The sequence below is a fragment of the Phyllostomus discolor genome, chromosome 5, assembly GCF_004126475.2.
Source record: "Phyllostomus discolor isolate MPI-MPIP mPhyDis1 chromosome 5, mPhyDis1.pri.v3, whole genome shotgun sequence".
NCBI classification, from domain to species: Eukaryota; Metazoa; Chordata; class Mammalia; order Chiroptera; family Phyllostomidae; genus Phyllostomus; species Phyllostomus discolor.
This window is the reverse complement of record NC_040907.2, coordinates 55,204,095-55,230,731: the sequence shown is the minus strand read 5'-3', so window position 1 is coordinate 55,230,731 and position 26,637 is coordinate 55,204,095. Positions and strand designations below refer to the sequence as shown.

At 38.3% G+C, this 26,637-nt stretch overlaps 2 protein-coding genes across 2 annotated transcripts in view; one reads left to right on the top strand and one right to left on the bottom strand.

The window, feature by feature from the left end:
- The window catches only part of LOC114496618 (serine/threonine-protein kinase TNNI3K), a 279,002-nt gene that overhangs the window by 63,301 nt on the left and 189,064 nt on the right, over window positions 1–26,637 (bottom strand). Inside the window, exon 21 of the mRNA XM_028512225.2 lies at window positions 19,381–19,490. Coding sequence (XP_028368026.1) covers window positions 19,381–19,490 — 110 coding nt within the window. The remainder of the gene's footprint in view (window positions 1–19,380; window positions 19,491–26,637) is intronic.
- On the top strand, window positions 508–15,175 carry LRRC53 (leucine rich repeat containing 53). Its single transcript, XM_036026292.1, is given in 5 exon segments — window positions 508–608; window positions 2,956–3,771; window positions 8,732–9,247; window positions 11,840–14,034; window positions 14,036–15,175. Coding segments are annotated over 5 exon segments (3,753 nt in total). The 5' UTR covers window positions 508–556; the 3' UTR covers window positions 14,210–15,175.

Sequence of the window (26,637 nt, the reverse complement as noted above, 5' to 3'; positions counted from 1 at the left end):
TAGTTCAGTTGCAATTATGTGAGATTCAGTACCTGAGATGCTAGCTTCTGAACATTAGAAAGAACTCTGGGTTGAGAGTTAAAAGACTTGAGGTTAAATATCTAATACTATGTAACTTTGGATAGTTTATTAACCATTCTGAACTTCAGTTTTTCTCAACCTCAGATTAAGTTGCATCATTGAAAGAGTTATAGAAGGTATGTCTGAAGCTCACAAAACTGTAAAGTCTTTTACAAAGTAACTTAATCTTTTAATAATCTATACTAATGAGTTTGTCCTAGATGTGAGCTCTCTGAGTTTACGGTCAAACACTTTAACCATTTGGTCTAAATTCTATACAAATTAAGGATAATAGTCATTTATCTGGCATCTTGTGAGAACCCTAGGAGCTCATTAAAAGGCAAAAATCACCAAAATGCCTCATGAGCATTTTGTACTGAAAAGATGGATAATAAATGTCCACACTATGATGTGCATTATTTTCTACTTTACTTTCAGGTGGATGGCTCATACTCTTTGCCATCATGCTGCGGTTGGTGGCAGCTTGCCCTGCGCCATGTTCGGTGTGCACCAAAGACGTAACCCTCTGTCACCAGTTAACCTATATAGTAGGTAATAACACCAAACCTCAAAAAGCCGTGTTTAGTGTGCTTACAAAATTCATTGTCATGCCTTTCATTGCACTGACTGCTTTCTGGGCTCAGCTAAAGAGGTAAACTTTTCAAGAGCAAGCCATTTTTAGTCACATCCCCAGTGACTAAGTCTGATAACATTATGTTCTTTTCCTGTTCCTGGTGGTCTCAGCCAAAACTAAAGACTTTCAGAGGTAATTGAGACATTTTGCTATTATAGGAGAATACTACCATTTCATGCAGCTTCACTTTTTTATATAAAAGAGAGAAATAGATTACTTAAATTATATTTTTGTTCACACTTTGTACAAATTTGAACGCTACCACTGGCTGGAAAATATATCAATGAATCAGAAACCTGCACTGCAGTTGTTCAGCATTAGTAAGATTAAATGATGTACCAGAAAAATAGATTATTATCAAAGTGCACCTAATTTTGAAAGTCTAGGCTTTTTTATTGATGGTAAATGAGCTGGAGAAATGCTAACAAGATACGCTGCTTGTATTCATTACATATTGCTTGCTTAAGTCAACAATTTAATAAGACACCTTATTAACAAATTTGAGGAGAATGTGATTTACATCCTGATGTCTAAGAAGAGATAAGCAGGCTATAAAATCTACCAATGAAAACTTTTTAGAATAAGGCTGAGTTGAAATGAAGAGGAAGAAGATAATTTCTTTCATTTCTAAAATCCTATGATTTTATGGGAATTAAGAGGTAGCTGTTATTGTCATCCCTGACAGGAGAGAGACAGCTTCAAGCCTAGTTGGTTGTACACTACTTCCAATCAGTATTTAAAACGTTTAAACACTGCACTTCCACCCTCTCAGTTGGATTCCTAACTTCACTATATGTGTGTGTCTATGTGTGTATATATTATTTTTTTGCCTGGAGATAGCAGATGTCTATAAGAAACAAATGTTGCTCATTTATATTGCGACACCTCTGTATTTTCCTTCTGATTTACAGAATGCCAAAACTGTGAAGTTAAATCTCATGAACACTAAAAGGAAATGGATGACTTGTGAGTGGAGTGTTTGTCTAGTCCTACACAGGAAGTAACTGACAGAAACAATAGTCTGTTCCCTCAAAGTTGACAAATCCCTAGAGAACTAGGGATCCATAAAAACAAAATTCCCTCAACTCATTAAAAAAATGATGAAATAAAGTGCTGAACTGTCCAGACTTAATAGAGTTCAAATAATCAGTAATAAGTATTTTTTTAAAAATACCATGACTTAAACTTCCCTGTGCTACAGAGATGGGAACAATTCTGAAAAAGAAGGCACTGTGAAAATCCTTTGTCTTTTACATTTTTAAAATCTCTTTGTTTCAGTGATACAGTCTGCATTTCATAAGGGAATTGTGACTTGCTTCCCTCATGGATGATTGTTCTAATATCACCTGTAGACCTCCCAGGGACAATGGACTCTTCTATCTTTATGACACTGTCATTTGCAGTCAAAACAATTTTAGCATGATAAAGATGTGTTACAATAACTCCTGATTATAATATATCTTTATTGAGTTAAAACGCTTTGATTTCTAATGACAGAGCAGTGATAGCTCTGAGGTGATTATGGCAAAGGGATTTAACAGTTGGAAGCCCTGTGTGCCACCTGTCATTACATGATGGACTTCATTGGAGGGAACAGATATCAGACAGGAGGCTGAGATGGCCCGGACTATAATGAGAACCCCACTGACAGATCCTTGGGTTGTCTGCAGAGAATATAGATCCTTACTGAGTCACCAACTCTTAGCCTGGAGCTAAAAAGCAAAAGCCAGCACTTCTTCTCACTCCCCACCCCACGGCCCCCCTTCTGGGCCCCAACCCATACTTTTATGTTTGAGAGAAAAGATGACTGAGTGCACAGCATAAATATGCATTGCTAATGGAAAACTGGTTAGCGAGCTCAGACACAGCCTGGGCTTTTAGGTGAATCTGTACTGGGCCAGCAGGGCCGGGGCAGGTCAGTACACAGCCTCACAGAGAAGCAGCCTGAAAAACCACCGTCAAAAAATACATCAGTGATGATAATCCCAAACAATGAATTAACTTTGACATGTAAAGGAACAGATGGGTTTATGTTCTCAAATAAACATGTCATAGTAACAAAGAATATAAAAATCCATCATTCTGATAAAGAGCCCGACTTCCCCTTAAACTGAGAAATCAGAGACTTGTTTTCATTTTGTTTATTGTTCTTACCCAGGTGATCAGATTTCTCCAAAGGTATTGATTATCTCTGCTCTGCACCTCACTTCTGGCCCACTTGTGTGTATCTTGCTTCTAGTCTGTGCTTTTCTTCCCCACAGCAGCCCCTGTGACCACGAGAGTTTTGATCATCACTGATGGATCCCTTTCCTCTATAGAGAGCACAAATCTGTCTCTCCTGTTTAATCTTGCCCTGCTCTCCTTGAGCAGAAATGGCATTGAGGATGTGCAGGAAGATGCCCTCCATGGCCTTTCAAAGCTGCGGACGTTGTTGCTGGAGCACAACCAGATATCCAGCTCCACACTCTCGGATCACACCTTCAGCAAGCTGCGCAGCCTGCAGGTGCTGGTGCTTAGCAATAACGCCCTCCAGACCCTGCGAGGATCCTGGTTCAGAAACAACAGGGGCCTGACCCGGCTCCAGCTGGATGGGAATCAGATCACTAATCTGACAGACAGTTCTTTTGGAGGCACAAATCTCCACAGTCTCAGGCGTCTGGATTTATCTAACAATTTTATTTCCTACATTGGGAAGGACACCTTCCGGTCCCTGCCTCAGCTACAGGAAGTGGACCTTTCCCGAAATCGGTTGGCCCAAATGCCAGATGTTTTTACTCCACTGAAGCACTTAATCCTTCTGAGCTTAGATAAGAACCAGTGGAGCTGTACTTGTGATCTCTACCCCCTTGCCCGATTTTTAAGAAACTACATTAAGTCCTCTGCTCACAAGCTCAGAAATGCCAAAGCCCTACATTGTCAGCCACCCGCCGCTGCTGTGGCTGGTGCAAAGAGCGTGCTACGGCTGTCTGACACCAACTGCGATCCCAAGGCTTCCAACCTCACTCTGATTCTAAAGGACAGAAGTCCCCTCCTCCCAGGGCAGGATGTGGCCCTGCTGACTGTCCTGGGCTTTGCAGGTATGCCAGGAAAAAGTGTACCCTCCTCTTCTCCCTCCTCTTGTCCATATCCTTGACATACGCTAAATGATGCCTTTCCTTGGCAACTGGAAAAATGTGGCAGGGCTTGTGGAAAGGGGAATGTGTAAGTAGATGGAGGAGGATGTTAGCTATTCGGCACAGGTTGCAAAAATTTCCTGTTGCAGAAAAGCTGTCTAACATGAAGAAAATGACCTTGCACCAGAATTCAAGAACTCTAACCCTGGTGTAGCTATCATTGTGATCCTGAGTAAGTTAAATTGCTATGTAGATTTCAGCATTTTTGTTTGTAATGAAGGAATAGTGCCTACAGTTTACCAATTGTCCATATGCTGAAGAGCAATGGTACATTTATTAAGATGCTGGGAGTTAGGGGTTAAAAAAGTTATGAGACATGGATTTTTTTTTCTTCAAAGCACGCACATAAGGGTGCCTCTCTGTGTTGCAGTAAGAATCAGTGATCTTTACCAAGTGCATGAGGAGGTGCTATTATGACAATCACGTGCACCCCATTCTACGGTAGTTGTATAGCATAGTAATGAAGCACATGAGCTCTGCAGTTGAATTGCCCAGGTTTGAATCCTGGCTCTGCTCTTACTTGCTGTATGACTTTGGGCAAGAGGTCATTTGACCTCTCTGTGCCTTGGTTTCCTCTTGTTTGGGGCTTTGAATTCTATCTAACATTTCTGTTTGTCTCTTTCAAAAACTTGGCCCATTCCTTCACAGACTAAGAAGAGTATAATATTCAACCCTTTAAATTTCCTTTAGTAGTTTAAAAAAATTGAAATTATGCATCAGCTGCCATTACACCTAACTGAATGAATGGTATATGTGATGCTTGGTGTCATTAGTGGAAGACCAAGTCTGCACGAGATTTCTTGTGTCATTTACCTCAATGTGTGTTTCCCCCTACGCTTGCAGTGCATGGTGAAATTCTCTGCACCTGCGGTAACCATGGTGATGAGAAGCGCATGTGTGTGCATGTGCATGAGCATGTGCATGTGTGCGGGGAGAAGAGTTCCTCAAAGCTGGAAGGCCAGGGGCTCACATCCAGAAATGAAATTATATGTTTTGAATATGTACTATAAATAATCATTCCATAGCAGATTTCCAGGAAATTAATTGAACATCAGATGTCTAACTTCTAAGTTATACCTATAATCAGGAGAGATGGAGACCAGCATCAGGTCTAGGCAAAGGAAAAACCACTAGTTTTTCAAACTCATTTGAAAGTCAATTCAAATCATCTCAGAAAGATAAATCATTTCAAAAACCGTGCAGCCATGTCAGTAATTATATGCACTAAGAAATAATTTACTGTAAAAAATGAAACAATAGAGCAGAGATAGTTTTTTTAAAATGTGCTTCTTCGAATACTAGTTTGAGGGGATAATTAATAGATATTGCATAAAAAAAACACAGATTCACATATAAGCAATATGTTGTGGGGTTCACACAGATGTGGGCTATGTTGGATTAAACAAAGTGAAAGGGGCTTCTTTACTGCAGAATTTCTCATTGCCTTTCCTTTGCTAATGAGCATTATGAATCTAGGAGGAAGAAATAATGTAAAGCATTTCTCAAACTTATTGACCATAAACCCCCTTCATCACAGAGGATTTCACTGAATTATGTTTTGTAGGACATTGTTTTGGAAATATTATAATAGTAATTTTCAGTATCTTCTAGGTATCTTTTATAACTGTTTTCAGGAAAGATTTTGCTAAGTTAACAACTCTGTGCTAGTATTGAGATAGAAATTCAAAAGACTCCAAAGATTTGTCAAAATGATAGGATGCTTAATATGCATGAATACGTTCTGATGATTTATAAATAAAATTATATACATGTTGGGTTATAGTGCATGAATTTATCATCATAATGTATCTTTCATTGAGAAATTGTTAAAATACTGTTTTTAAAAAAGATTCTTCTTCTAAAAAACTCTGACTTATGACATCAGTTCATTCTGTCCATTCCATTAAGATTCTGTTCCTTCTGAAGTAAAAGTGTGGTCACTTATTTCTACCTCGAGACAGGAACAAAAAAACTTGGAACTCTGATTTGGCCCCTGATTTCATTTTCTTCCTCAGCTATAGATAAACATCACGATTCAATATAATATAATAGTATTCAGTTAATTTAAAACTGATAAGTGCTTATTTGGCACCAAACATTGACATCTTGACACCGCTTATTCTGTGACCTGATGGATAAAAATAGAAAGCTTTCATGAAGCTGGAACACATTTCCAATACTTCAATGAGAATTTATCATTAATTTTGCTTTTTATTTTGTTTCGTTTTTCCAACTGTTTTCCTACAGAAAGATTGTCAGAACAGTTTTTAAAAATAGCAACAGTGCCCATGGCAATGAAAATTCAACCATCTTCTTAATAGCTCGTTCAGTTTGCCTACAAGCTTCATTTGCTGCTTTTGCTCTCTGCACAAACGAAAAACGACCACACCTGACTGGTGATACGGTACAGGCATAGCTCTAATGTCCATGATGCTCCCCTTGCCGATCAGACCCAATTAGTGGGGAAACTTTATTTTACAGTGGGATTATGCCTACTCCAATTTCAATGGCCGCTGCATGTATTTAAGAAAATTTAGGCCTTTCTTTCCTTTGTTGTTTGGTTTAGTACCTGCACTGGCCATACAAAGAATTTTCTTTCTGATTTGCTTTTGGGAATTTTTTTTTACCTAACAGCTGAGTGTTGTAGGTACTAATAGGGCGATACAAAACCCAAACAGCAGCAGCAGCAGCAGTCATCAGCATAAACCCCAACAGCCATTCCTTGAGCCTTACTATATCAACATGCTATATTAAACATGTGACATATATTATGTCATTTAACCCCTGGGTGGTGTTAATTATCCCCTTTTGGCAGAGGAGGAAAATAAGACTCAGAGAGGTTAGAAAATTTGCCCAAGAAAGTTGTCAGAATAAAGCTTTGAATCCTGAGTTTTCTTATGCCATATAAGGGAGATATTGTTTCCAAAAATTTATTATTTTCATACATTTTAAACACTTAAAATCCAAAGCCATCACTTGAAATAAATCAAACTCTAGGACCTGGAGATAAAAATATTCTGATGTAACTTTTGGTACTGCTTTTAAAAAATGTTGTGTCTTTAACAGAAATTAAATTATTTCAATATGTTACAGCACTCTCCAAGATTTATTGTTGTCAAATAAATTAAAGGGAATTTACGAGACCTCAGGATTTAGTAAACTATACAAAGTTTGGAGGATTTTACCAGAAACTGTCATTATTTTTGTTTAATCTGTATTTTTAACATAAAAAATGAAACAACCATGGCTGAAACCTTCATTTTTCTTTCAAGTTCAAAATATATCATCACATTTTCATTAAAGTTGTCTGCAGTGGAGAGAACCAGGCATGATGCAGTCAACCAATGAACCTAGAGTGTTGACATCACCTCATTCACGTCTGACATCACTCATACTGAATTCTCTGGGGGAACTGTCCTGTCCAAGCTTCTGCAAAGTTTGCAGGCAGAGCTGGGCTTAGAACACATTGTTCCTACATTCATCAATACTGATACCATGTCTTCCCGTCACCATTTTGGGGATTTGTAAAATTAGACCACTCAGCATTTTTCATGATTAGAATTCATATACAGAATCCCTTATGTTTATTTAATACTCAATAAACATTTCTGGAGTGCCTCTTCTGTGCCTGAGTTATGAACATAAGAGATACATTTTTGAACAAAACTGAAAATCGCCATTTTCTCATAGTGCTTAATTCTAGCAGGGAAGGACAGACAGTGAACAAGAAAATTAGTAAGTGAAAAGAGTAATTTCATACTGTTTTAGATGCTAAGGTAAAAAAGGAAAGCACTGTGACATTGATGGAATTGAGGTGTAACTCAGAGACCGGTTTCAACATCTAGGTGGTTGATGATGTCATTTACTGAGATGGGAAACAGCAAAGAAGAAATGGGTTGGACTCCACACTTGGGTTTGAGAAACACTGCCTTTGCAATTTTATTCAGAAGGTAAGCTCTACCTTCATAGAACAGGAAATGAGAGTACCACACATTCCAAACTTAGATGTTAATCATATGGTTGAGGAAGTTCATAGAAGGGAAAGATCTTTTCAAGATTAAGAAAAAAACAGCAGAGTTATCAATAAATTTGGAGGTATTGATTTAGATTTTAGAGGGTAAATAAAATTCAAATTAGCAGAGATAGGAGGAGGCATTACAAGCATCACTAAGAGCATGCACAAAGGCTTAGAAGTGCATTTTTAGACTAATAAATCGAAGAGTCTGAAGCATAGTGTTTGAATCTGAAAAATAATGAAACACAAAGCTAAAAGAGAGGTCATAGCCAGATTGCACCAAGTCTTGGATGTCAAGGAGTTTGGCCTTTATTATGGGAAGCCAAGGAGGTATACTGAGCTTGGGGTGAATCTTTAGGGGTACTCAATATAGAACAATACTATGTAGAATCAATTTTTCTTTTTGAGGAGGAGATGTGGTATATGATAAGTTCAGATATATACTAACTGTGGACTATTTTGGGGATTGACTATGGGATTAAGAAATAGGAAATTTGGAATTAAGCTGGTTTCCCATAGGCAGGAAGAAAATTCTAATGCATGAATTATTTTATCTTGAGTGAATTTTGGTCCATGAAAAAAAAAACTTTTTTCCACTAAAGACTATTCCAGATAGTATTTTTTCTTGTCATTTTTAATAGATACACACAAAAGGTTCAAATTAGAACACAGAATGTGTCAATAATGTGGCCTCTCTCTGAACTGCTATTTTTCCACATGGTGATAGGCCTCCCACCCATCCCGATGCCCTTTAAGCCATTAACCTTGATATCTGTGGATTTCACATTTGGTGACTTATATGTTTCTTCCTATGATGTAAGCTTTTAATGGTCTTTCTGTGTGTCACAGGAGCTGTTGGTCTCACTTGCCTGGGTTTAGTTGTATTTAACTGGAAACTTCAACAAGGCAAAGCAAATGAACACACATCAGGAAAGCTTTGTTGCAGAACCTGTGGTGAATCCCTGTGTGCACATGAGGCAAGATATCACCACACTAAGGGATACTGTAACTGCCGCTTAACCCAGGAAAACGAGATAAAGGTCCAGTCCATTGTGGGGTCCAGAAAGGAAATGGCATTTTTACAGGAAAGCAGCCACCAAGCAGCACTGACCTCTGAATCCACAGCCATTGAAAGGTTACACAGAAACCTGAAAGGGAAGGACCATGAAGCAGATGGCACTTGTATCTGCCTTGGTGGCAGATTGCTGCAGTCGGGATGTTCAGCCCCTCCTGGGAATATGGCAGCTTTTAATGAAGCGGGCTTACTCACAAGATACTGTCCAAAGACAGTTGAAAATCTAAGGAATCTTGAGCCTGGGGAAGTCCAACCTCAAACTCTGCCACAGCATGTAACAAGAACAATAGGTGAGTGGTCTTGTTTTAGAAAATCTCACTCTGTTTAAATTCCTCTGAAGTAGGTAGCCTCTTTTAATTTCTTCAACAGGAGAATAAAAATCATTATAGCACCAGTCTATTCCTTTTCTAAAAACATTGTGAGTGTGCATGCATGTATTTTGGGGTCAAGGTATAGATGGAGATTCCCCACCTTCAGAAGCTGAGAGTATGTCCTGTTGTAAAGTGAATTTTGTGTTCCAACACCTAACAATGTTAAAAAATAGAAGAACCCTTTTAAATAGCAATAGTGCTGTTAAGATTTATGGGAGCCTGAGTATCGGCTTCCATTCTAACATCCTTCTAGCTCTAATGCCAATTCTGCAGTAAGCAACCTTCCCAGAGCATGACATGTTAGAAGAATGGGCCTTCTAATGCTAGTGATTCATTTCAGGAATGATGTCAAGACACATACTTTGCTTGCTGAGCTGTCAGGGATGATAACTTCCCAGTCCAGGGAAAGTCAGGACTTAATTCATTGTCCCATGTCGGGAGCCAAGTGAATCTGGCCATGACACCTACCCACTGTACATGGGCGATGTCAATATTTAGGTGGAGGCAATGAATTAAATGTCTTCCTTTTTCTTCCTGGATAGTAAGGCGATGCTTTCAGGCTCAGCAGTGAAAACTTTGACAGCTGCTCTGTAAAGAGGTTCCTGTCATTTATTTGAATTGGATTACAACAAGCAGAGCTTTCTTTCAGAATGTGAATGACAGAGGTACTGCACCAAGGCATGCTTACCATGGGGATCCAGCCCTAAGGATGAATTTGGGGGCCATTGGAAAAGAATAAAACTGTATGTTATTTCACATGCAGAATAAGGCAGGATGTGAATTTATTCTATTGCCTTCCCAGCCTCTAGTTTTTACCAGTTTCTGGGGATTGCTAATTTGACTCAAAAGAGGAATGACCAAGGAAATAAACATCAGCCATAAAAAACAGATCAGATTGATTTAGTTTACAAAAAAAATTAGTTCTTAGCCTTTCAACACAAACATGCTTCATTTTAGCTTTGTCCAGTGCCTTAACTTCTCTGTGGGAAAATCCCACATTGAAGGGAATATGATCTCTTGACCATTTAAAACCCAGCCCCTTGTCTCATACAGAGAACACTGGTTGATCAAATGGATAGACTTTTAAGAAACATTTGAAATCCTGCTACATGCCAGGCATCGTACTATAGCTGGAGAGGACAGGTATTTGAGGAGAAATCAACCAAGGCCACATCCGCTCCCGAACCACCATGAATAAGGGCACTCTCACTCTGGCAGGGCCTTCCAACTGGAAGCACAGAGTCAGTGTTTCAGGGGCAGAGGAGACTTTAGCCATGATCTCGTCATATAGTTCTTCATATTTATCTCTGAGGCACAGAACTCTGTTAGAGTCTGATAAAGGCTACATATTCTTTCCCCAGAATAATTTTATACCCACATAAATTTGATACCCACATAAAGTTATATCCACATAAAGTTTCCATCTAGTCTAATCTTCTGATATCCAGAGAGTAAGTGGCTTCTCCAAGGTCACCCAGAAAGTCGAAGGCAGGTCTTAGATAATATTAGATGCTATTCTGAGGCTTAGTTTACCTCTTCCTTTTGAGCAAAAATAATTCTTCCTTTTTCTGGGTAAAACAAACAAATCCACAATATTGAGAAAGCTCACTAATAAGATGTGATTTTAAACATAATACGCACTGTGGTTAAGAAGATAGGATTTAACCTCAGACAGACTGGGGTCAAGTTCTGCCCATGTCAATTAGCAGGCATGACTGGGGGGAAACATTCAACCTCTCTAAGCTTTTTTTTTTTTTAATTTGTAAAAGTGATAGAATAATAGGACTTGTCCAATAGATCAGGATTCTTGTTGTTATTAAATGAGATGATGAATGTACAATATTTAGCACAATGCCTGGCTCTTAGTTTATGTTTTTGTCATTAATATTTTTTAACATGTATCATTAACCTGCACCATTTAAAAATTCCGGACAGAGATTTCTGTAACTCAGAACAGGCCATATACTAAAATACATATTCATTTGACAACTGTTTAATGAATGCTGTGATCAGTGTTGGGACATAAAACAGGTATGATCTCTGCTTTTATGGATCCAAGATTATTATGTGCATTTTTCTTTTATTGTTGAAACTTGAACACTATTTGATATTTTATTATATCCTTTCTAGTATTCAGTTCCAAGTGAGAAATGAATGCAGAAAAAAAATCACTGGTTATTTGAAAAAGATTTAAGTGTTATTCATATTTAAAGCTACTTAATCAACAAACAACTATTCAAAAGATATACAACTCTGAACGTTTTTATTTCCAATTCCACAACTTTAAGTTAGCATCCCAACTGATTAAAATGTGGCCCCAGAGAGTGTCATTGCAAACACAACAAATTGCCAAATGTCCTTTGTGGGTTTGATGAAAAATTAGAAAATATTCAAGAATTGCTATAATTAGAAGAATCAGTTTTACCCCTTTGGTAAGGTTTCTAAGCATCTGTTTGGTTGGGGTAATAAAACTCTGCTCAGTGTTAAATTTCTGCATTTATTGTTCCACAGATATCAGCAGTGACACATTTAGTAGAAGATATGCAACAGGAGCTTCAGCTTTGGCAAGAGATAGTCTTGAAAAGCATTTAACAAATGAATCATGGCAGCTTCCAATAGAAAAAGAAGACAATGGCTTACAACCTCACAGGCAGCAGCATTTTATTACCAGCTCATCATCCAAGCCTTATGAGCCTGAAGAACACTATGTACAAAAGACCTTACAAAAATATGGATCAAAATACTATGATCCTTGTGAACTGTTAAAACAGAGCAGGCCCCAGTATTTCCAGCCAAAAAAATCTCTTATCTGTAAGTATGTGCCCTATGACCAATTTAAAGATTATGTGAAAGAAAAGAAGCCACATAGTCGAGAACATTCAAAGTCTAAGAATGAGCAAATCCAAATTTATAGTGCAATAGAAAAATTTCTTATGAGTGAGGGCAATACGGAGTTATCGGGGTTATCAACAAATATCAAGAAAACATATTCCCCTAGGAGTGTTAACTTCCATGATCCTGGTTTAGTTGAAAAAAATAGGCTGGAGATGTCACCCAAAACATCAACCCATTCAAAACAGCAAAGAATTCAAAGTGAGCGTCTGACCACCTTGAATCTCAAAAAAGGTAGCAGTGTGCGAGAGAGAAGCAAAGGAGGAAAATGGCTTACTGGTACACAGATTCTGAAAGAAAAAGGGATCGATCAATCTGATCTCAGAGGGAAAATCAGAAAGCAAAATTTAAAGATAAAATTAAATTTACACCCTTTTAGAAAAGCCAGAGTCCACCCAGAAAAATCCTTGCCAGACCTCCCTACAAAATGTGAGCAAGTATTGTTACCTCCTAATAAATTATCCAGAGCTTCTAAGAAAGAAGCCAAAATAAACCTTCTGTCATCTGCAGTTTTTCCCCACCAACCAGAGAGTAACAACTATGCTGCACTCACTTCAAAGAGATTGCCTCTCAAACATGCCCCAAATGAGACCCCATATTACAAAAAACACACTAAAAAGGCTCCTCTGCTCACAGCTAACAACATACCTGTAGTCAACCAGAGCTTCCTGGAAGGCAATTGTCACCCTCCTGGCCTCATTTCTGATGGAAGCCAAGCAACACTGCCTGGCCTCATAGCCCCTGAAGCTGAACACAAGCACTCACACACTCCATTCTCGACTGAACAAATGGAAGGTGCAACTCACCTGACCTTGGTAGGTTCCAGTTCTTCACCAGGTTCTCAGAAAAATATAGGCAGTGATGTTTTAGCATCCTGCCATTCCAGGAGGACTACTGACCAAGAGGAAACACAGCCCACTGAGCACACCGAGCAGGACAAATCTGAGACCAGTGTGCTAACCCAGTTTTCTTTGTCCCTGGAAAATCCAACCCAACCTGTCGGCAACCACAAGACTGACACCTACAAGGAACATACTGTAGATCAAAATCAAACGTTGCAGCATGAAATGCAAAATTCGGGTCATGAAGAACTTGGAAATGAAGAAAAAATATTAGTGACAGAACCCAAAATATCACATCAGATTACAAAAAATTGTATTACAGATGAGGGAACAAATGTAGAGAAAAAACTTTCTAAGACAGAAACATGTGATTCCTCTCTTATTCCCCAAACACAACCCAAGGGCAACCTAGCATTTACGAAGGTGAATTCTATTGCATCCCAAAATAGGATGGAACTTCCCAAGGATATCAGTACTTCTCTTAGTACTCAAGCCATCTCACGTCTAACCAACAGTAGCGAAAAAGAAACTGACAGCACGAATGCATTGCCTAGAGATGAAGGCACCCAAGCACTAGAGATAAAAATAGTAAGAAAAGAGGAGGAAAAAATGCCTGATAAGAGCAAGGCAAATGCTAGTATGTTAATGCAGACCAGACAGATGACCTTAAAAGGTACGACAAAAGGAAAGCAGCAAACTTGGGAAAATGGAAAAAGTAAAAATCTCACATCACACGGTTCAAGTACTGTTGAGGCCACAATTACAGCTGAGGATTTGAGTGTTATAAGTTGTCAGGAAACTGAAAATAGACAACCTTCTAGTGAAATAGATCTTCAAATAAACAGTAATATGCATGATTTGAGAGAGGCTCTAAATACTCAGCCAGATCAAGATAGCAGTGCACATAAAGAAGGCGCAATGGCATCGGAGACACTTGAAGCACTCCCCCCACTACCAGAGGTAAAAGGCATTTAGTTTTGAGGCAGAAAAGGAGGTGCCTCTAATTCCTAGAAGAATAAATGAAGCTGAAAACTCTGCTCTAAAGCATACACTGCATCCACCATTGTCTGAATATGCTAATATATCACCTTTGGAGGCAGAACAAAGTGAACAAAATAACTCAAATAATAATCATTTTCTACTTTAGCTTTCTTCAAAAGAACACACAAACCCCCTTAGCTTTTGCATGCATTTCAAATGCATTATTTGGGAGAAAAAATCCATAGCAACTCTTTGTTATCAGTGAAATAAAAGTACACGTTTGAATATAAAGCAAAAATCAAAGATGGAGTCACAAGATATCTTTGACATGAATGAGTTTTCTTCCCTAAGGAATGGGGAAATGGGAAAGAAAAATTTTACCTAGTCCTGGAAAAGAGTCAATTAAAAAAAAAAGCTTTAAGTAAATGAAAGATTGAAGAAGAAAAAAGTACTCGAGCAGATTTACACTTGATGTTTATTTTATGGAAATTACTATACACATCTCAATTAGTGGTATTACAATATTGCTTTCCACACAGATGATTATATATTCATATTTGTGCCTGATCTGCTTTCCTAATTATGGTATATAAATAAAAATTGAGCTTTGCTTGTTAACTGTAGTCTAGCGATATGCATATTGGTATATTTCAACCATTTCAGAATGTTTGGTTGACAATTATGCTTGGTTTTAAGTAGAAGTCTTTTAAACCTGTTAATTTTCTAAGAGGAAAAAAATGGAGGATTTCTGTAAAACCTGTAAAATCCTATAAATCCACTAGGTGGAGATCTCAGCTTCAATCATTTTAGAACAAATGGATCTTCAAGATCAACACAATGGATCCTGAACAAAAGGAATTTTAAGGAGCTTTGTTGTTTTATTGCCAATTTTTATTAACTTCAGATTCTGAAAACTAAATAACGCATTAACATGTAAGATTTCAAGGTTTGATTTCTTGAGTTGAGCATTCCACTATTGTTTGGTGTTAGCATTCCTTCCTGTGTGCAGAAATTAAATGTGCTTGTAAGCATCAGATTTACAAGTAATTGTAGAATAAACATCTCTCATTCAATGCCACACTTATCTGCCAGACAGTATACACAAACAATTTTGTTAATATGTCAGTAAACTGTGGAAACATACCTTTATATTTTCTAGTGGGGGGAAAAGAAGGTTGCAAAGATGACTAACTTCCTTTCACCTCTCTCTGTATCTGTCCAGGTATCTGTATCTATATATCTACATTTAGCAATATTATAAATCTTAGAAGACCATTAGAACAATAAATAATGCTTACATGCTCCACTTATCTTCTTTCTTATTCAAAATGGCCAGCAACCGACAATTTTCTTTTGAAAGTCTCTAACCTTATTACCTCTCTTCTTCCTCTTTGCTGCCAGGATTCAAAATTTTCTTAGTTATAATTTCAACTCCTCTCCCCTCTATTTTTGTGCAGACTCTCTCTTGAGCTTAAATCCCATGCCATCTGTCTACCTCCCTGTTCCCACTTCCTTTGTTAAGCACCTTTAAGGTGAGAAGAGCCTCTATAATGACTCGCACAATAACTTGATTCTAATTGACAGCTCCCTCAGTTCTATAGACCAGGTTACTTTTTTCTCGTTACCTCTCTTTCTTTCCTGTTCTTATTCTTTAAGCACCTTCACCTTAATGCAGAGCCCTTCGTTTTGTTCTCCTCTCACTGCCAACAACGACCCCGATATCTACCGGCCTAATGAGTGCTCCGGTCACTGGCCGCCTCTCAGGAGTCAGGGATGACAGTGCTCCAGGACTCTTTTCTCTCTTCCATTTCCTAAATCCAGTCTTTCTCCACCTTATGATGTTCTGTTTCCTTTGAAGTAGTTCCCAGGTTTACCCTGGTTCTGAATCCCCATGGTAACCATTGTAGTCTTTGTGTTGTAATCAACTGGATTACTAACAGCCCAGCTGGATGCTCTGTCTTCAGTGCCTTTTGCTTTCATTCAGCCCACTAGTTCTGTGTGTTTATCTGGCACAAATTTCCTGGGGTGCATGTTCAAATGAAAAGTTCCTGCTCCATCCCAAAGATTTTGATGTAGTAGATTTAGAACACAGGCCCCCGAATCTTGTTTTTAACAAATATTCCAGGGTCATCTGGAGCATGTATATGCAGCCCACACATTAAGAAACAATGCTTAGCTATTCCAATGCATACCAGGAGAAAATTCAGTGCCTGCCTCCCTGTGGAACTACATATACTTGTTCAAGTGAATAAATCCTTCACACCAAACTCAGATGAATTTTCTTAAAAAAATTACTTTTATCATATTTCTTCACTTGTTTAGAGACAGAAAAAGAATTGCCCATAATTTCATGTCCAAATTTCCTATTCTGGTTTCCAAGGCTTTCCAAAATCTGATCCCATTGAACTATGAGGACTTTCTCCCACCTTTTCCTGCTTTTCAATATGCATTTTCCGTCTCCAATAGGCTGGTATTCTCATTGTCTTCTTTTACCTTTATGAGTTTTGATTAAGTTTTATCTTTATGGGTCTTGACTAAGATGACACACACAGGAAACAGTAATGTGCTTCAAATTCAACAAGTGTGGCAAAAACAGACATGAAAGAAGAAGCGAGTAGTGAAATTGATAATCTGAAAAATAATGACCAGGACAACATGATGTTAGTGTCTTAGATCTAAATGATTCAAATGATGCCTGGTATAAAGATTTAATCCCTCAGTGGCTACAGTGTTTCAATAACTAAATCTTTCCCTTGTATATTCTCACAACAAATCTGCGTATGTTCTCTTTTTGGAGATTTTCTCTCTCTCACCAACCACCTTCCTTCAGCAAACTCCTGTTTGTGCTCATGGTCTCAGTCCGGGTGTCATCTCGTCCAGGAAGCCTTACCTGACCCACATGAGCTCTGTGTGCCCCACTTGCAAGTATTCTTTAGTATGCATTTTCATCTAATCTGGTTTTTCTTCAGTTTAGCTTGTAGTTATAAAACCATTGATGTGTTTTTCCAGTTAATCTCCATTTGACACTAGAACTTAAGTTCCACTGAGAGAATATGTCCAAGGAACCCCAGCACCTATTCCTGGGGCTGTATGTAGTATTTCCTATTGAAGGAAATAATGAAAACCAGCCCATTATTCCCTTTTTCCTCATCACTCAGCCTACTGATATGGTAAAGACCTTACTGGGCCATGTAGTGATGACCGAGGCATGTCACATAAAGAAGCAGCTCATTTTCATAATGCAGAGATGGATACCACAACCAAGCCAGGGTCCACCTGACTGACAAGGCCAGATGTTGCTAACCACAGACTTTGCTTTCCTACCCTGCTATCTCCCCATTCTGTTCCCTGAACCTCATCCCCGGAGCCAGATCTATGCTGAGAGTCTTCACCGCTGAGCAGTAAAAGCTTTCCACTAAGTACTTGATTTTGGCCCGTTAGTAAAAAATATATATAAAATATTAAATATTAATATGTACTATATTAAAAATATAGTATTAAAATGTATATTTTAATATACCCTCTTTTGGCCCTATTCTGGTTCTCTTTGTCATTTCCCTATTTGTTACTTAAGGCATCCATTCTAGCCCCCAAAATACTTTTAGAAGCTTCCAATGACTTGCTTTTTTATCACCAAGTTAAAACTTCCTTATGTCCTTTATCTATAATCATGAAAAGTCAGTTCACAAAAGCAAGAGGGATTCCCTGGATTGTCATTTTATGCTATTCCTTGTAATAGCTCACATCCCACTGAGAGAAGGAAATTCTGGATTAGATACTTGGCACTCTTATTCCTGCAAAACATGTCCGAGGTTCATTGGAAAGGCAAGGAAAGCTTATCCTGAACTATTTCAGTCATGTAATTTTTAAAACAAGTTTTTCTGGGCAACAAAATCCAGATAAATGATTGGAGACACTGATTACAAAAAAGCAGTAATGACATTTATTCCTTTACTCAATAAATATTTTGGAGCACTGACTAGGTATAAAATAAAATGAACACATAAAAAGTCCCAGTTTTTATACAGCTAACATTCTGATAGTGAGAGAGATTCTACACAAAAATATGTAATCTCTCAGATTAAGTGGGCAGGAGTAGAGGTTATTTCTTTTGAGATATTCAATCCATGTCCCATCATAATCTTCCCTTTTCTTCGTAAGAGTTTCCTGTACACTTGTGGGATTGGGTATTGACTTGGTCTGGGTTTTGCTTTTGAAAATAGGTAAGTTGCTTTCTTCTTCCAAACATCTGGACCATGGCTTATTCTATTTCTCCTTTGGTGAGATGCTTTCTGAGATAACAATAGCCTCCCTGTATCTGCTCCTTTCTTTGTCAAAGAGAGATAAAGTGCCTGGGAAGGATCAGAGACAAGGACCTATGAAAAGAGAACAGCAATAGCCAGGATGGTTTGGGTGAATAAGGGCTATTAGGCCTTTTTTGTACAAGTATCTCCAGTGTGAAGAATGTGAACTAAGTCCCTCTGCTCAGAGCAAAAGAATCAATGTGGACTGACGTCAAGACACAAGGATTTCAATAGACAGCAAAACATAGTGGCAGGGGGACTCTTAGACACTGTGCTAAACTGTGCTCCCAGGAAAGAAGTTGTGGAATCTCCTCCTTTGTCAATCATTGAAGACAAAGTAGACATCAGTCTGGTACAAATAAGAAGAATTCTTTTCTGTACACAGATGGTCTGGGATTTCATCCTGGGATTATGTGACTATTTCCTTTTACTCTCTTAGACGTATGATCATATTTTAAAATGTCCTTTCCCACTGTTTACATACTATACTTTACTTATTCCTTCCATAATATCAACCCCTTCATTTGGGCTCTAAATCTATGCTCCTCACCACTTTGTCACAGCCACTCAGAGTTAGAGAAGGACTAGGACCAGGTCTCCGGCCTCCTGCCGAAGCCAGTGCTACTGAAGACCACCTGTCACGGGGCCTTTGCCTGGAGGCCTGCCTCATGGTGAAAAGCCCTCACAAACCCATCATCTTGGGCCAAATTTCTTTCTTTAGAAAATGACTAAATATGGCTGAAGCATAGTTAATAAAATTGCAGCTGAGAGGAGAGTGTGAGTCATCTGTCATACCCTGGTTTTTCTTTTACTAATCAGTTGTGAGAAACATTTCAAAATCAGAGAGCAGCAGCAAAGAAATATGAGATACTCAGACTTCTTGAGGCAATTAGAAATGAAAGAGCAGAAGGCAAATCAGTCTTCCCGCCTTGACAGTCTTAATATACACACTAAAAGAAGACTCTGGTGTGACACTATTTGTGACAGATTTTGACCATAACACATTTTCTAAGAGGAAATAAAAATGACTCACTTCAGGACATGCATTCCACCCTCGCATCAGCAGAGATGATATGGGCTTCGGAATAGAATAGCCAATGGGCGGTCTGATGTGATGGTAAGCCATGTCAGCTGCGGCAGCCGCTGCAAACCAAATGGTCATGTCATTCTGCAATTCGCATATTCATTTTAAGAAACACATGAACAGGCCACAATCATCAAAAATCAATCTGGACATCATCAGGAGAGATTCACAAAGAACTCCGTGCTTTTTTGAAAAATTTAAGCCAAACATTCCATAATTTGACACTGTAAGTTTATCTTTATAAATTCATTCCTTTTGTTGTTCATTCAACAAGGACTATGTACAGGAACAAAGAAACATACAAAGGAGCATGAAAATAGCAAGTTATTTAGGGTATGTGGCTGAAGTAGAGGGTAGGCACATGATGTTATAGAAAGTAAAGACAGAGAGACAGTTTGGACCAAACTGTACAATGCCGTTGAGAGTTACGGCTAACGAGCTTACATGATACATAGTAAGACACGGTGTGCCACTGAACTTTGTACTTCCAGTAACTGGGCAATGCAGATTATTTTTAAGCTTAAATTCCATGACTACTACAAGAATGTTAGACTTTTAATTTTTAATATGTATAAGGTAGGTATTATTTTCTAAACTCTGTCAGAGACTTCACATCCATCTTTTTATCTAATACCACTCATTGACTGAACTCCCTAGTGCTGCCTGCCTATTTGTGTTTCTGAACACTGCTCATCTCAAACTCCCTGATACTACATTATGATTCTTGGAACTTCATTGTAGATTACTGATTGCTGATTATTTTTCCATTCTGCAACCAGTGATTTCTATACTCCCTTGGAAACCAAGCCTATAACTATTTTTAAGAAATTGCATTTTGTATCAGACATCATGGTATGTACAGACTTTTTTGACCCTCCCTAACAATGATGCAAAGTATGTATGAGTGTTACTGATATGTTTTGGTATGTGTACGTAATGAGTTTTTATCAAAAGAATTAAATGTAACTAGTGGTTGCTGTAGTCTCTTGTTCCAGATTCCATGCTCTCTTCAGCCGCTTCACATTAAAAATACTTTGTGAACAACACATGAAGCTCTTTTTATTCTTAAAAAAAAATTACTCTGTACCAGTGGGAGCTCAAGTTCCAGGGCATGGCTCCTCCCTGTTTTCCAGATTGTGATGTCATAGGCATCTGTCTATATCTTAAAGGCTTGAGGTATGACCCTCACCACTACCTCTCTTCCCGAGTTTGCTCCAATTCAGTTCCATTTATAGATTTGGTGAAGTGAAATCATATGCAGTGTAACTTAACAGTCTGCTTCATGGGTTGGGCAGAATTAGTATCTAATTTTGCCAAATGTAAAATTTATACTCATTCTTTGTAAAATCTTAGAACATGAAGAGAATTAGAAAGAATAAAATTATATTCAGAGGAAAGACATGTAAACATATTTTAAATGTTGCTTATGTTTATTTTTACATCATTGAGCTTATTTCTAATATACAATTATGTAATACTTCTTTCCTTAAATTAAATATAAGCATTTCCAATGTTAAATCTCCATGTTAATATATTTTTAATGACTCTTCACTTAGTGTGATTTACTTAATCATTCCTCAATTTTATGTTCAAATTTGGGTGTAAACACTTCAAAGAATGTCTTTTTCAATATGACTTTCTTGATTTCACAAACTACCTATGTTATTTGGAGAGGTAAAATTAATATATCAAAGGGGATAACTGAAGACTTTTTATACATACTGATAAATTGTTTTTCTGAATAATTGTAGTAATTTATACTTTCAGTAGCAAGTCTGTAAGCAGGTTTTTAATTATACCTGCACCAGAATTAGATTTTCTCACTTCATAAGAGATTTTACTAATATGAGAGATGAATGTATCAGCTTACTCATTGTTTCAATTTTGTTCTTTAATGAGTAGTGAGGCTTAATGTTTTCCCAAACATTTATTATTTGTCTTTAAAATTTTAGTTCATGCCCTTTGCCCTCCTGTAATGGGGAACATGCCCCCCGGAAATGAGGGAGGGGTTTGAGCTGCGCACGTGTGACTGGAGACTCTGCCCCACAGGGCCTGAAGAGGGGCAAAGGCAAACGGGGCCAACACAGGCCCTCACTGGTTGCTAACACTGAGAAATCAAAGAAACAAAAGGCAGATCAAAACATACTTAGCAAGCTTAACATGACTCATAAAATATATCTTTTGTGTTACAAAAAACTAGGCGTGTTAGGTTTCTTCCATTGGCTTCTCTTGACTATTCTGAATTCCTTTTGGAGTGCAGTGAATAAATAAGCAAACAAACTGATGCTTAATGATCACTGATCTAACTCTACTTTTTCATCTTATGACAATCTGAGTATTGTTGAGCTGGAGCAATTGTAAGAACACAAACCAGTGTATTGAACACATTCAAGCTAATGATACATGTCTTAATGGGTGGGGAGAGACTGTTCACAAAGTGAGTTAAGCTCAGATGCAGGTGCCAAACATCTCCTCTGAAACTCTCTTGGGCTCTGATATCAAGTATACAAAGTTACTTGTTCACTTTTTGGCACTGTGTCTGGAAAGTCAGTTTAAGATGAATGATATTTAATTCTTCATTATTCAAAGCAGATTCTGCAAAGCCTTGGCAGCTTCTCCCTTTTGCTTTGCGCACTCTTGGCAGGGACACTACTCACGAGCAACTCTGACAAGTGGGCAATGCAACATGAGGGGTTATGGAACAGAAATTCGTTACCTTTGAGATCACTTTGTCCATCTTGCCTAAGTGGCCATGCCACAATAGCAGCTGGGAAACTTTCTGGTACTCGGGATTCAAATGTCAATTTCAATTCATTAATCACATTTTACCTTGATTGCTACATGAAATATATTAAATGATTTATGTAAATATTGCTTTCTATTTTTACAGAGAAAACTACTATTAAGAGAGAATAAGGCTAAATTAAAAATAACAAAAACTATTTATTGAGCACCTATTCTTTCATCAGCACTATCTGAAATAATTATCAGTAGTTTGGCAAAGCTTATAATCTAGCTTTTAGGCTAGGGCTGTTCAACAGAACTTTATATATGTGTGTGTGTATATATATATATATATTTTTTTTTAATTGCTTATGCTATTACAGTTGTCCCAAATTTTCCCCCTTTGTCCCCTTCCATCTGGTACCCTCCCTTCCCTCCAGCACCCTTCCTTCTTAGTTCATGTCCATGAGTTGTGCATATAAATAAGTTCTTTAAGTTCATGCCCATGAGTCATGCACATAAGTCCTTTAGCCTGTCCATTTCCTGTACTATTTTTAACATCCTCCTGTCCATTTCATACCTACCAATTATGCTTCTTAATCCCTGTACCTCCCCCCTATTTTCCCCCTCTGCCCTCCCAGCTGATAACCCTCCAAATGATCTTCATATCTATGAGTCTGATCCTATTCTGGTTGTTTGCTTAGGTTTTTTATTTTAGATTAAATTGTTGATAGTTGTGAATTTGTTGCTATTTTAATGTTCATAGTTTTGATCTTCTTCTTTTTCTTAAATGAGTTCCTTTAACATTTCATGTAATAATTGCTTGGTAATAATGAAGTCCTTTAACTTTACACCATCTGGGAAACACTTTATCTGCCCTTCCATTCTAAATGATAGCTTTGCTGGATAGAGTAATCTTGGATATAGGTCCTTGCCTTTCATGACTTTGAATACTTCTTGCCTACAAAGATTTTTTGAGAAATCATCTGATTATCTTATTGGAACTCTCTGCTTTTCTCTTGCTGCTTTTAAGTTTTTCTCTTTATCATTAACCTTTGGCATTTAATCATATGTCTTGGTATGGTCCTCTTTGGGTCCAACTTGTTTGGGACTCTGTGCTTCCTGCCCTTGCATGTCTATTTCATTCACCAAAGTAGGGAAGTTTTCTTTCATTATTTTTTCAAGTAAGTTTTCAATTTCTTGCTCTTCCACTTTTTCTTCAGACATCCCTACTATTTGGATGTTGGTACATTTGAAGATGTCCCAGAAGCTTCTTATGCTATCCTCATTTTATTCAATTCTTATTTCTTCTTGCTATTCTGGTTGAATGCTAATTTTTTCCTTATGTTCAAATTGTTCATTTGAATCCCAACCTCTTCCCCTTCACTATTAGTTCCCTATAGATTTTTCCTTATTTCACTTAGTGTAACCTTCATTTCTTCTTTTATGTTGTTGCCATACTCACTGAGTTCTTTGAGCATCCTGATCATCAGTGTTTTAAACTCAGTATCTGATAGATTGGCTATCTCTGTTTTGTTTAGTTCTTTTTCTGGGGTTTTGTCCTGTTCTTTCATTTGGGCCATATTTCTGTCTCCTCACTTTGGCAGCCTCCCTGTTTTTGTTTCTGTGTATTAGGTAGAACTGCTTTGACTCCCTGTCTTGGTAGTGTGGCCTGGTATAGAAAAGTCACCTGTAAAATGTGTGGGGCATAGCCCTAGGTAATTGTCAGGGCGGGAGACCAGCTTTACCACTTTGTGGTTCTGTGTGGGGTAGGGCTCAGGAAGAGGACAATGCAGTTGCCTGGCTTGTTGGGAACTGCCCAGCCTGGTATCAGAAGCTATAACCCCACCAAGGCTAAGGCTGAGGGAGTGGCCTTGTGCCGTAAACCAGCGAGGAGACAAAAGCGTATCTCCCTGGCAGGAGCACTACTTCTGCTGCTTCATTCATAACTGAACCCCAAAGCTTGGTCAGTTAGCCAATGACAGGTAAGATTCCCCAAGGGGGGAATGACCTAAGATAGGCACGATCACGTGAGAGGCCCCCAAGAAAGGACTTTGGGGGCTACAGCAAAAGAGGGTGATGGACCCTCGCTCCTCGGCTTTGACACAGCCTGAGTCCTAATCGTCTGGGAGAAAATCTCCTTACCTCTTAGTTGCCTTAGTTCCCTTGCTCCACCTAAGCCTGAAACAATGACAGGGTGGTGCAGCTCTGTGCTGAAAAGGGCGGGTTCCTCGGGTGATCAGGCCTAAGAAAGAATATGTAAATTCCTGTGAAACCTGCTTGGTTTAGCATGCTCTCAGTTGAATGATAAGGGTCCAAGGAAGAAGTAAGTTTGTTCCTTAAAGTTTTACAGCTCTTTGACCCTGACTCAAAATAGGCCCTCAGACTTCCTTGTTATCTATTGTTTGATCCTTACTTCCTAGCAATGATTAATGAGCTTTTACCTGAATTCTTATTCAAACGAAACCAATTAAAAGCTTCTCCGGAGGAAGGGTGGCCAAGTGGCGTGCTCCCCACGTGAGGAGTGGCCCTGCTGTTCCTATTCCCCCACAGGACCTGGTTGTCTCTGTGTGTGTTTTTCTCACGTGTTGACGAACATCCGCAGCCGAGATGGATATTGCAGGCCGGTATCCATCCACACTGGCTTCTGGAGGTTTGCCCAGAATTTGCCCTGTTTCCAGTCACTTAACCCATTCCCTGTGTGCAAGCATTCACCTATTCCCTGTGTGCAGTGATGCCCTTCCAGCTGTTGCCCTGGTGCTGAATCCCAGAATTGGTGGGTTTGCATACATTCTAAGACTGTATGGACTCTACCTGGTATATCCTGAGAATCCAGCAGTTTCTTCCTCTGTCCCAACCCCCACAGGTTTTTATAGCCAGAAGTTATGGAGATTGATCTTTGTGGCACTGGGACCCTGGTCTGTGCCATCTGGCCTGGGGCTGGGATTACTTGCTCTCAGGGTATCCGTCCCAATTTTTATCCACCACGAGTGAATGTGAGAGTGGCCATTCTGCCGCCACTGCTACCACTTGGTATCATAGTGAGTCTCCTAGCCTCTCTGCCTGACTCCATGTCTCCACCCCTTCTACCAGTTTGGATGAATGTGGCTTCTTTAAATCCTTGGTTGTCAGACTTCCATACAGTTTGATTTTCTGACAGTTCTGGATGTTATTTGTTTTGAGATTTAGTTGTAGTTCTCTCCTTGAAGAGGATACCAGAAAAAAAGTCACATTTCAACATTGAACCATAAAAGGCCGAGAAAAATCCAGTAAGGTGGTAAACTGTGTCTACATTTACCTGTACTTCCATCTTAACTCCATAGTCTCCACAGGACTTTTTGCAGTGATGAAAATATTATTCTGTGCTGTTCAATATGGCAGGATATGGCTATTGGGTACTTTTAAAATATGGCTGGTGTAACTGAGAAGCTGAAATTTTAATTTTATGTAATTGCAATTAACATAAACTTTCATTTAAATAGCTACATGTGTCTAGTGGCTGCCGTATCAGAGAGTTCTAGAGAGGTGTTGTCTCCCTCTCCCATTAGCTTCAAAGAGAGTTGAATTAAACACAATTTTGTGAGTCAGCCTCAAGGGTCTACATAACCCTGGTGTCAGTTTGTGGTTTCAAGTTCTTTATTATTTATTAAAACTTTGTCAAGAAAAGAAAAGCTATGAATACAGATTATCAGTGTTGTCTCTCAAAAGAGGCCAGTGAACAACAGACTAGGCATTCAAAATAATATGTGATAAACTTTATTTATTCATGTGACAGAATGTATTAACATTCTATGTGAATGATAATAAGCTAAGAAAAAAATAAGTGTTATACTTTTCAATAAAATATGGTAAATGAGTGCATAATTAATTAAGAGATGAATTACTGGGTTTTTCCCTGCCTTTTATGGTTCAATATTGAAATGTGATTTCTTTTTTCTGATATCCTCTTCCCTACCTTCTTTTTTTGCATTACATCTACTGTCACTTAAGTCATAGTTTGGATGAACTCTTTCTGGGTGTGCTCCCTATGTTCTGACCCAGTACCCTGTACTATAATACCATACAATGTTTTATACTTAATTACCTATTTAATTGTTTGTCTCTGAAAATGAATCACAAGTTCCTTGAGGTCAGTGCCTGTGGCCTTTCACCACTGTATCTCCTGTGCTGAGCATAGCGACAAGCAATTAGTAGGCATTTAATAGATATGCACTGAATGAATCAATAAATGAGAGAGTTTACAATAATATTTCACTGGAAGTAAAATAGATCATAGTATACAGGACTCAGTAAACAGTGTTTGTACAAACAAGTGAAGATGATGGATTAATGCCAATTAATATCTTATTTATTATTACATTTTCAGGACAGAGAATAATTCCTATTCATCAAGAAACATTTCAGAATGAACATAATGTTCAGTTTAATATCAACTGAAAATATAATTAAGTCAATTATTGAGATCTGGTGGCATATTTAGTG